This window comes from Blennius ocellaris, assembly GCF_963422515.1.
Source record: "Blennius ocellaris genome assembly, chromosome: 13".
NCBI lineage: Eukaryota > Metazoa > Chordata > Actinopteri > Blenniiformes > Blenniidae > Blennius > Blennius ocellaris.
In genome coordinates, this window is record NC_137662.1 from 6,950,093 (window position 1) to 6,962,762 (window position 12,670).

A 12,670-nucleotide genomic window follows, 5' to 3' on the forward strand; every position below is an offset into this window, starting at 1 on the left:
AGTGTGGACGGGATGTTAGTTGCTTGGGGTTCACGGAGCAGCAAGGGGGAAAATGATCTTGCCTACGTAAATCAAGGCAGCGCTGGAGACATCAGTGAAGCAATCCAGCGACTGAGTGGAGTGTATTTTCCAGGCAGGTTTTTATCTAATTGAAACCGATACAGATCAGGGGAAAGACTTGTCAGCTCGGATTGTCAAGCCGAAGAGAAAAAAAAGCTGCAGTTCAGAAACCCGCTGACCTTTGGACTCTGCGATGCAGTTCTGGTCTAATCTGAGTATACCTGCTGTTTTATCTGTGCCTGGGTAATACTCAGCCTGTGACCTGATCCTGTACCCTGGTACAAAATAAGTCCTGGAAATCAGTGTGTTGTTGAATCAATTTAGAAAAAGAAGAAAAAACACACCATGGAAAGGTATTTTGTTCAGGATGACTACATTTTGTTTGATCACCTAAATTTGAAACACTCTTCGGAGATTTATATGGTTTTAAAATTTGAGACCTATCACCACATTCTGACCTTCTTAACACTTTACAACTTTATTATGTATATACTAATTGCATGTTTTCAGCTCAAAATCAAGTGTAAAATCACCAACAAAAGAGGTACACTTGCAGCTGCACCTGCAGAGATGTCACACAAATTTGAATATCCTCAACATCTGTCAGTTATTCTCATACTCAAAACATATGAACTAAAATATTCCAAGTATGCTTTGAAATATGTTAACTGTGAAAGCTATGGTTAAAATATAGTATTTGAAATACTTTTGATTTTTTGGATTTACTTTTCCGTTGTATTTAGAATTTTGGAGAAAAGCTAGAAACCATAATGCCTGTATAAAGAAATGACTGAATTAGCTTATTCACTGTGTACCATTCAAATTTACTTTGACTTTTGCTCGGGCCAATAACTTCTGAGTTGGTTTACCTCATAAATAACGTGATAAAGGATGAATGAAATGCTGTTTTAAAGGTGCTCCCTCAGAATCACTTCTGCCATGTTGCTCCTTATTTACAATCATTCAGATGACACTCATTTGCTGTGAGCAGATTCTCTTGTTAGGTTTGGTTTGATCTCGTTGACTCCTAGTCATTGCTTTTGAGTACAACAGTACTGTAAGCTGAGTTACTGAAAAGTCCATTTAACTGAAATCTAGTCCGGATATCTGGAATACAGGCAATCTTTTCAAACTCATCCTGAAACTAAAGAGTAAAATCGAAATGCACAAGTGAATTACAGATGTTACAAAGCCCTGTAGCAACTACCGGTAAGTAATTGTATCATGTTGTTGCTGTGGACTCACCACTCAGCTGCTCCATGAAGCAAACATTCCCGTGGGCATTGAAGGCCAGAGTGTCTGGTGTGATGCACAGGGTGTGGAAAAGGTGGGAGGGTCTGATGCTCTGCAGGGCCAGGACGCACTCCGCGCACACCGCCCACACCTCCTCCTCGGACAGACAGCTGTCCCGCAGGGACAGGATGTCGGCCAGAGACACATTCTCCTGCAATAAAAAAACACTTTATAAGCATACTGGTGGATATAATCACCACAAAAAGGTTGTTTTGTTGTATTGTGCAGAGTAAACTTCTCTGTGTGTTAATGTTCTCTTAGTTCTGTGCTAATTACTCCCCCCAAAGCACAATGCTGACCACTCCTTTTTTTTTTTTTTTTTAATTCAGCAAGTTTAGGCTTCCTTTTATAAGCAGACCAAACTCCCAAAAATTTATATAATTCAATATAGGGACTCACATTTTCCAATTCTCCAACAAGTCCCTAAATGCAACGTCAAACAGCCACATTTCAGTCAGCCTGCTCATGCAGAACGGATTTATTAAAATGTAAATACGGCGTGTGCCAGCACTCCAACCTCATTACTGCCTGCTGCTCAGAGGGAGAATGACGACGGTGATGGTCGGGACGCCCACAGGGGTAGGATGGCCCAGGTGGATGGCGGAGTGGAGGTGGAGCTGATGTGTGTGTGTCACTCCACAGTAACAATGCAGCTGCAGCAGAGGCTCAATCTCTCACTGCGAGTGGGATTACCGCCATCAAAATCCTTCACTTTGCACTCACTTTTTTCAAATATTGTCATGCAACGAGCAGGTTCTTATGACATTGTATGCTGAATGTTGTAGATTTCCACCAAAACTGCTCAACATCCAACTCATTAAACCCAAACCAGGTCCATATGACCGACGTTTCACCAGTCTTCTTTTGGAGCACCTCCTCCTCCCGCGTAAACTCTGTGCTCGCAGCCATAACCATGCTTTCAACCAAAACAACTTTGATGACATCATCAACGTCGCCATAGGTTGATATAGTCAAAATCTCTACTGTGGGCCAAATTCACATCGTTTCTACCTTATAGCTTCTATACCAGCCACCCATAACTGTGTGTACACAAAACGTTTCTGCAACAAAAACACAAAAATTAAGCATTTTCACTTGTATAAATGGGACCAAAGGAATTGGTCATTTTTATGTTTGTGAAAGAAACAAAGGATTTCATTTCGCTAGGTGAGGGCAAAAGTCTGACACAGGACATCCACCACAGGGATTTAAAGGAATTGAGGGTTTGGGTTAGTAAGTATTTGTCTCCAAGTTAACATAATTAAATCAAAACGCACGCATTTTTAACTTTAAGTAGTGCTACTTTTTCTGTTGAAACAACACCATCCTTCTCCTGTGAAACGAGAAGACTTTATAGTTGTTTGGATTTAGTGCACGGTCCCCAAAGAAGGAGAGAGTGAGCTGCAAGTTGCACGTGTCTGCTTTAATCTGTTCATTTTAACAAATAGCCAAACAAAGAAGTCACACTTTTTAGCTGTTTGCACTCAGCGACAAGTCTTTCTAAGATAAGTTCATCGTTCTTGATACAATTAGGAACAGCAGATGTTACATTTGTCCCTGAAAGTACTTGGAACAAAAAAAAAAAAAAAAAAGGATTATTAACTACTCATCTGTCCCAAAGGCATCCCACATCTTCTGAATGAATATGAGCTAGAAAGGAACGATTTGGCATTTTGAAAACATAAAACTGTAAAAAAAAAAAAAGAAGTTTAAAAGGTTTTTAGGGCTGAAACAACTAATCGGTTCAAATGGATTGTTAAAATAGCTGTCAACTACTTTAGTCATTAATTCGTTGTTTTTAACCAAGAAAATGGGCCACTTGTTTTTAACCAAGTGGCCCATTCTTTTCTCACTTTCAACCAATCTGTTGAAAGGAGCAGCAGAAACTAGCAGCTACCGCAGTGTGGCAGCAATGTGAATGAAACCTGTGAATGTAATCTACTAGCACAGCAGGAGAAGCAGCCAAAAGCCAATGGTTGGCCTTCCTCTGCATCACAGTGCTCCACAGGATGGTTAATGGTTTCAGCAAGATGGCGGAGGCGGCTTACGATCGGTCCAAGAAATATGAGAAGAGAGATATAACAGAACAGTCGAATTTACAAAAAAAAAACCTCCAAAGTGTGGGCGCACTTCACACTGAATCCAATTGTGTCCAATTATTGCTCATTAAGCATTAATTAAGCTCTTTTTTATGAGCTGTGTTTCACAGAAATTACTTAAAATTCTGTATATTACACAATTGTCCTTTTTGTTAAATACAATATGTTCTTAGTAACACCTGGGTAAACAAAGGCTAAACAAAAATGTTTGTTTACAAAAACAAACCCAAATAATTGTAAAAAAAATCTACAGATTAATCGATTAGCAAAATAATCATTCGCTGCAGCCTTCATTTATTTTTATGAATATATATATAACGTATATAATTAGAAACACTAAATATGTGAATAGCTGGACTTCAGTGATCAAGAAACTGCCAATGTCATCATTCACTTTAACATGTCATCCTTTAGATCTTTATCTATAAGGGCATGACATTTCTCACAGCATTTTTGCAAAAATGCGTTACATAATCTCATAGTTCTGCATGCTCCCAATTACCCTTGCAGAAGAAGTGTGTGGGTTGTTATTACACTGCCACAAAATTTGATCTCATCACAGTTTCTTGGTGTTGTTTGCGAGGACATGGTGTGTGTGTGCTAGATACAAAAAGTACATATGCATCTTGTTTCTTTGTTTTTAAACAGCAAAGTGCATTTTAAGATGCAAAGATCGTGATTTAAAATCAGTGTTGCTATGTAGCAGCGAGTCACATGTGTTCATGCCTAAATGGAAAATTGACTGATTCCTTGCAGGTGTTTAAACATATTTAAAACTAGTGACAGAAAGTAGGCGTAGTTAAAATTCAAATATACAGTACTGCTGCTTTTGGATCTTAATCTCTTCCATGTGTGGGGGTTGGGATTTGGCAAACCAAATCAGATGACTGAATATGTTTGAGATCTCATCCATTTCTTGAGAGGTGTAAAAAAGTAGTTATATTTAAAGACATAGAGAAACAAGTCACGGTTGAATGCTTTTAGACTCTTCACTGCGCGCCGTACCTTTTTTTTTTTACTGTAGTGCAAGGCGAGCTTTGTTGGTACTGCGACCCAGCTGCATGTGGTTTGTATTATACCGAGTATTGTTCTTTTTAAATACATGTTTTATTTATACATTTGTCCGGGTTATCGTGCAGTGTGTGGGTTTCTTTTGACAGAATAAGCCCAAACTAAAACCAGACCGTTTGTATAATGGGAGGCTGGTGGATTTTCTCAGAATTTCAGTATTCATCTATCAACCGATATTCTTTACTAACTTGTGGTCACAGAACACAAGATCCAATCAAAGATGACTATGGGAGAAGGGAGTGCACACACAGGAGAGGCCAGCATCACAGGGAAGAGTCAGAGAGACAAGATTTTCAACAATTTAGGCCTCATTTACATGACAACGCTTCAAGTGAAAATGCAACATTTACAGAAAAGTTGCATTTTCCGCTGTTTACAGAGAGACGGAGTCCGGGCATTTTCAAAAAAAGTCATGTTTTCAGTGTAAACGGACACCCAAAACGGAACAAAGGTTTTGCATTTTCACTTGAAAATGGGGCCTGACTCACTAATTAACCTCAAACACTAGTTTTAGGACTGCGTGAGGAAGCCCCAAGTATTCAAACAAAAAATCTAATAAAAATAAAGTCACTGATATGTGAATGACTTTTTGTACCGTAAAGCAATGATTCTGAACCCCATGTTTCCCATTGGAATACCTGAGAAAGTCAAAAGCAACGGACCCTTTCAATCCAGCCATCCATCCGTCCATGGTTGTGGTGGCAGTATAGAGAGCACAGAAGCCCAGACATCTCCTCCACAACTTTCTCCAGCTCATCTGGGGCAGATGTTGATCCGCATTCCAACCACACTCGGCAGCCAACTGTTCCAGTGAATGCTGGAGGCCCTCATGCGACGCTGCCAGGAGGACAACATCATCCACAAAAAGCAGAGATGCCACCCTCTAGCACCCCCCACATGATGTCCTCCTGGCCTCAGCTGCTTATTGACTGTTCTTATAAATCACAAACACAGAGGGTGACCAGGTAAAATCTTAGCAGAGTCCAACACCCACCTTAAACAATTCTGTTTTAAGGCTGAGTCTACGAACGCAGCTCTCACACTGACAGTACATAGCCCACAGTAGCGGTTCTAGTAATCTATACTCCCTAAGCACCGCCCACAAAAAAATCTATTTCTATTCTTTCAAGATCTCTAGAAACATTACAGTGACGCCATACACACAGACATCCTTACTCTCACTTCCATAGAAAAGCAGGAGTATTAAAATATACACAAAGGCCACTTCTTGGGTCGACTTCAGACAATTAATGCTGCAAAGACCTATGTGGGACTGGGAGTGTTCCTAACCTAAATATATTAAAGTTAAAGGTGGGACTCCACAGAGGCCAGGCAGTCCATTACAAGAGAGACGATAAACAGCTTCACATGCACACGTTCGATGAACTGTTAGTCACTGTGGAAATAATAACAACAAGAAGCCCACTCTCTCAATTAGTCTAATACTGAGATTAAGCTGGAACTTATGAATCTAAAACAAAGTCATGATGATTTGTAGGTGACTGTGGAAATGGATGGTGCACTTGAAGGTTTCAATATTACGAGTGGGATTTCCTCGGGATAGTGAAGATTTTTTTCCTTACAAATAATGACCATCAAACCAGAACACAAACTTTAAACAGTCGTTGATGTGTCAAAGGAATAAAATGAATGAATGAGGGCAGTGTTTTAAGGAGTCATGTGCCATTGTCCATTATACATCAGGAAAACAAAGCTGAGATGTTATCATGTGCAATAATGGAATTGTCATCTGATGAGGCATCAAGACACTCCCATGGAACAGCACAAATGGCCATGTGTGACCTGCAGGTGACAATTTTAACCGGATTAAGATTTGAAGAGCGTTTATAGGTGGATCAGTACTCATTGTGTGTCTCGAGGCCAATGATTATAGTAATGACGTCAGGTTGGGCAGCAGCAGGTGACCTATAAGAGTAGATACAAGACACTGTTGCTTCAGAGTTGAGTCAATTTTCAGTGTAAAGGAAACATCGCCGCAGGATAGAAATGACATTCGCTTTCTTGTTCCTTTGTCCTTGTGCCATATTTTAAATAAAATTCCTGATGCCTAAAATACAAATCCACAAGCAAAGCATCTGCTTTCCTGTGCCATTTTCTTCCAAGGTATAAAATCCAATGGCATTTGTTCACTAATGTCTAAATGAAATGAGAGGCTGTTTGGAACATTCGATGATCAAGCAAAAAACCGGCCAGTCTACTTTTAGAACCTCATTGTTTTTATAGTTGTGCTGGTGTACATTATTCAAAGTGATCCTTTCCAAAATATGGTTTTATTAGATTTTTTAAGTCAATCCAAGAAACAAACTATAAAATATAAAAGGTTTAATACTTTGATGTTTTCAAATTATGTGATTATGGTGGAGTAGATTAAGCCTATCCTTAGGTTTTCTATCAAGCAATTGTATTTAGACCTCAAAATCAATAAATGTGCAGAACAATTGGAAAATCCCCATTGGGAAACCCCACTGGGGTTTTATTGATTTAACCAGGGTTACACCAATGTCTGGTATGGCCTACAAAAAGAACTGCCATCTGTCTCCTCATAGCAGAATAACTAAAGTTCTTGTGATGTGTCAGAGAAAAGCATCAATAGTTTGCACATGTGCAACACAGTCAGGCCCGTACAACACAAGTACAAATTGGACAACGCACTATCAGAGAGTTTCACAGACTAGTTTTCATGAGGGAACCAGTTGTATAAATAAAAAATAAAAAAAGTCCTAAGTTGGAAATTTCCATCTCAACAAACCATATGTACATTACTGTCAAAAACAAAGTTTAAAATCCACTGCATTAAAAAAATGGTCATATATTTCACTAATTTTCCCACAGTTTGAGCAGTCCCTAAAACGCTTTATATTCACCCATTCACACACTAATAGAGGCGGCTGCCACACAAGGGGCTAAAATGTATCCAATGGGAGCAGTTCAGGGTTCGGAGTCTTGTTCAAGGACACTTTGACGTGTGGACAGATTGGGAATTGAACCTGCACTCTTCCAAATAAAAGACGACCGGCTTCAAACGTTTTTTTTTATTACAAATTTAGAACTTTATGACTAAAAACTGACAATTTTTGCTAAATATTCTTTAACAACACAAGAGTATTGAGATTCTACATTTCAAAATATTTCCATGAGTGCCTTAAAAAAAGATTTAAACACTTTGTACTACTATTGAAAAAGTGTCACATTGCAAGGATAATTGCAAAAAAACTGGCCTGCAATTAATAACAATTATCCGAAGGCTTTCATCAAACATGGAGTCTTGACTAAAACTGTATAAGATCTAGATTTTATTTTTCCGCAGTAGCGAGGACATTTGGTTCAATGAGTGTAAGACATCGGACACACGCATGCAGCAAACATGCATGTCTTTATGCCAAATGACATCATCTGTGAATCATTATTACCAAATGGCTTTACTTTTTCTTCTGTCAGGCACAGTGAACTCAGAGATTCCATGCGGCATCAGGCATAATGCTCCAGTCTGATTATTACAGGATCTCCTTTCTGCCTCGCAACTGAACACAAAAGCTGGACTCAGCTCAGACAGAAGGATGGGAGTTGGGAGTGTGGAGGGGGTATCACAAAGCAGTGATTGTCAGGCACTATAACCAGTACTTTAACTACTATGGGCTTCACAGTGGGTTTTCTTTTTCTGTCTTGGCATTATTTATATCACATTAAAGTGTCTTTCTCTTTAACCAACTTTGGAAGTGTTACTGCCTGACACCCTCACTGACAATCACTGCATTGGGCCCAATTCCACCCCAAGTGTCTATCCCTTTAGATTTAGGACTTTTTTTGCCAAGAGATGCAGCAGATTTTGAACAAAGCATACCGATGTGATCAAGTGACGTAAAGCAAAATTACAGGGCAGAAAGTGCCACTTCAAGCAGCAGCAGCAGCAACAGCAGGAACAGCAGCAGTAGCCCCATAAATAGGCAGTTTCCCCTGAGAACAGTGCAGGAGAAAGCCAGTTTCTCTCACCCCCCTCGAGTTGAATATGCTGTCCTATATAAGTTTGCCTCTGTGCTCCAAGGGTCTGATAAAAGTAGTGGTGTGTTGCGTGTCTTTGCAGTGGTGCCTGAAGTTTTGAATGTATCCTGAGGAGGCTTACACAGGCAATAAGGCCTGTGGATATTTTGAAATGTTTCTCAAAATGGTCACAGAGTGCCCACATAAACAATAAAAACTGGTTTTACCTCCAGTGCCCACATGAACAATAAAAACTGGTTTTACCTCCAGTGATCTTTAATCCTCTTTAATATTGATGATTTAATATTGCAGTAGTGATCCCTGCTAAATGCTTTCACCTTATTTGACACAGAAGTCGGACTCTCATTTCTCTAAGCGAAGTAATTATAGTGGAAAAACAGTCTAAAACTTGCGAGGATGTTTCATCAATAAAGGTCCCAGATGACCTATATTATTCCCTTCATTGTAAAATTCTGAGAAAACTGTGCAACCTGCATTTTGGGTGCTTCTTTCTACCCACTTTATCCAAGGCAAAGTGCCAGGAAGATTCAGTTCATCACAGGTGATGGGTGAAACTGTATTTCCTCTATTCCTGCACAACAACACACAAACATAATCACAACAAATAACAATATACAACAAATTCGGCTCCTGCAGTCAATATATTCCAGGATTCCCAACTTTTTAGAAAAACATTTTTCCATTTGCATCAACTCCATAAACAAGATTATATTAATCTCTTTATGAAAGAAATAATAACTGTAGTGGTTAGTTCTGTTGCCTCACAGTGAAAAGGGTTGTGGGTTAAATCCAGTCCACGCTTTTCCTGTTTGCAAGTTGTGTTTGAGTGTGCGTGAGCAGGCTTTCTACCACAGTACAAAAACATAAAAGGGGGAATGGATGGATGGATGGATGGATGGATGGATGGATGAACAATACATAGGAATGTATAACTTCAGGTTGAAAAAATATTTTAAAACATGACAATGGCGCTTGGCACACTTCACTTGAGTGCCTTTCTGTGAAAAGCTCAACAACTTTTTCCATGCGTCAGCTCATGTCAATCAAAGCTAATTTATCCTAATACTCAGCAAACTTTTGTAGGGTCGATATATATTTTACATTATTAATCCAATACAAGTATTTACTAAACATAATACAGTGAATGTGACACTAAAAGAAAGGTCTGGTTGTTGGAGAATTTGCTCATGTCTGAACTCAACATAAGTTTGTAAGGATATACAGAAAGACTGGAGGCACCTGCAAGGTTTTGGTCTGTCTACCCAACACCCAGATTATTCTGGATCACCAACACATCCTAAAACACCCTAATGTTCATTTGTAAGTTGTTCCAGTAAAACTGACTGACTCACCTCATCCTCCAGCAGAGGAGGGAGATGTTCCAGGTCGGAATATCCGTCTCTTTCCTCAGCTCTCCCCAAGTAAGTGAAACCAGAGTCTCTCACTGAAGTCTCCATTGCGCCAACTTTGGTTCCCTCAAGTAGTGAAGCGGCTTCGGGCCCTGACAACTGCGGATAAACTCGAGACAGATGGCATGCCTGAGCTCTGTGGGTCTTCTCAGCCTCACGGTTTCGGTGGTGGAGGTTTTTCGAGTGCTTGCTGCTGCAGTCAGTCAGTCGACGATGCGGGACGCAGCGGTCCGAAAGCGCACGACGCGCGCGTCCGCGGCGCTCTGCCGTCCGCGGAGCTGCTGGCCGCTGTTTGACGCTGTCATGGCTACAACAACACCTCCACAGAAACGAGCGAACTGAAGGCGATCGTGAGCTGCAGCTCCTCTTCCTCTTCCTCCTCCTCCTCCTCCTCCTCCTCTTCCTCTTCCTCCTCCTCCTCCTCCTGGCGCAGCTCCGCTGCCTGCATGCCACAGTTGGCTCCACGCCTCCGTTTGAGTGACTCACTCTCATCGCTTAGTCCAGATTATCTCCGTTTATTCCTCAGGTCTGACTCTGCTTAAACTCTCATGTCATTAATGCGTAGAGAGGGATTCATTATCCCATTGGTCATGAACTGTCATTCCCACAAGATCTTTGCTTTACCTTCCTCCTGAGTCTTAAGTAATCCAGAGGCATTTGTCATTACTGCGCAAGAGGAGTGTGAAACATTAGGCCTGTGGTCCAATATAGGCTCCAATCTGGTCAAACTACCAAGCAAGTGGTAAAAATGTCGAAGAAAACGTATTAAAAAAACAGAACACAACACTGAGAGTCGAGGTGAGATAGCAAAAAGGCTGTTCGGGTGAGTTTGTAAAAACTTTCATAAATGCAAGCTACAAGAGATTTATTTTTTTTGACATTTCATTGTATAAAAGGTCCAGAAGGTATCACGGCAACCAACTTTATGTTGAGAGTGTCGTAACCTTTGGAAGTAGTTGTTTCATTTTGTGAAAATATAGACATTTTCATCACGTGCAATCTGCACCACAACAAAGAAAAAGTTCAAAGATACATTTAATGGTTATTATGGCACTATTTTACCGGTCCAGCTCAATCAGGAAAAAATGTGTTTGGGCCCATTGAGACCTGAGGTTAACGTGCTTTTCGGGTGATACAATCACATGTGGCGAGCCCTGATGGAGGCTGTTTACGCTTGGCCCTGTCGTGCATTTTGGGCTAACCACTTTAAGATTGGATTACGTTACTACCTCTCAGTGGCCTGGCACGCAGTCATGACTCATCCAGCTTGCGCTGGACAACATCCTCTGCCAGGGCTGCTATAAGGTCTCTGCAGAACCCATGGCATGGACATCCATGTTCTTTTCCATGTTTCATTTGGAAAGTTGTAAAGATTGTATAACTGAGACTGGTGCATACTCTTAAACGAAAACATGGTGCGCACTGATGACCTTTACGTTTGACATATGTTCCTGCGATGCAACCATTCTGGAAGCATCCGCCTCGTGGTCAGATGCATCCGTGACCACCTCGAGAACTGGTTTGAGAGAAAGTGGCTGTTTTCGGGGCTCGCCACTTCTGATCGGGTCACCCAAAATGCATGTTAAAGTTACTCTACAAAAAAAAGCTTTAAACTTTTCTCCAATAAAAGGAGTCACGTCTGCACAGAGAATAAACCAAAACATGAAATCAACACCATTACCACTCATTTCCAACGTGCAGTGGCTTGCTTGCTCATTATTGATATGTTTACAAACAAACCGGAATTTGTAGCCATCATATTGTGTTCATATTTCACTGACTGATGTCATCTTTGGAAACCTGACGCATGGGTTTCTTGGATATAAAAGATGGTTTTGTGACAGCTCATGCTATAATATCAATATTTGATCAATTCAGCCCAAACAAAAAAAGCCAGACTTTCAATAAGAAAGAGTATTTGAAGCCATGAAGAAAAGTCTTAAATGTTGTTTGTTTCAATTCTGGAAAAAAAAAAAGTTGAACTAGTAAGTTTAATCATTTGACTTTATTTGTTTTCCTTGCATTACTTAAAATTCTTTAGTAGTTTTTAGCTCTTTAATCCTTTTTAGCTGTTCCAGTTATCCTGCTTCTTTTAGCACTTTTATCTTCTTTTGTTGAATTTATCTTGATTTTTGACCATTTCTGAAAATCAATGTGGCATGTAGATAAAATAAAAATAAAAACATAATGTTTATTTACAAAAAAAGCTGAAGAGCCACAGGTTGCCTACCCCTGGGTTACACACGATCTGAAGCATCTCCTGCAGTTCTTGGATATTTTCACTCTGGGAACATTCTGCCCAATCAGAGGGCTTTAAGAGGTTGTTTTCAGTGGATGAGGTTATAAAGAAATAAAAGGTACTCACTTGATTAAAGCAAAAGCCACAAAGTTTATGGAGCTCCCGTTCCTCAGCTTGAAATGCAGTCAAAGCCAGAAAAAGGTTCAGAGGGTACAACCAAGACTGAAGGTTGCAAAGTTTAAGTTACAAACAAAATGTGTTTTTCTAAAATGATCATAACTTCGACTCCTGATTTATTCAGTACTCTTTTAGAAAGAGTAGTGGACATAAAGTAACATCGAGAACCAACTCAACATGGTGGTCGAAAAATTCTCAACATGTTTTGCGGCCCACCCAACTTTAAAATCTCAAATCTGAATGAAATGCGAGACTAAAATGACTGTCTCTGAAACATTTATTACAGAAACAGAATAATTCAA

General features: G+C 40.0%; 1 protein-coding gene across 1 annotated transcript in view; it reads right to left on the bottom strand.

Moving 5' to 3' along the window:
* kndc1 (kinase non-catalytic C-lobe domain containing 1) overlaps window positions 1-10,311 on the bottom strand; it is a 57,810-nt gene extending 47,499 nt beyond the window's left edge. The window contains exons 1-2 of the mRNA XM_080507517.1: window positions 9,896-10,311; window positions 1,306-1,504 (exon numbers count right to left, since the gene is read on the bottom strand). Of these exons, the coding sequence (XP_080363643.1) occupies window positions 1,306-1,504; window positions 9,896-10,000 (304 nt within the window). The 5' untranslated portion in view covers window positions 10,001-10,311. The remainder of the gene's footprint in view (window positions 1-1,305; window positions 1,505-9,895) is intronic.
* Window positions 10,312-12,670: the final 2,359 nt, after the last annotated feature.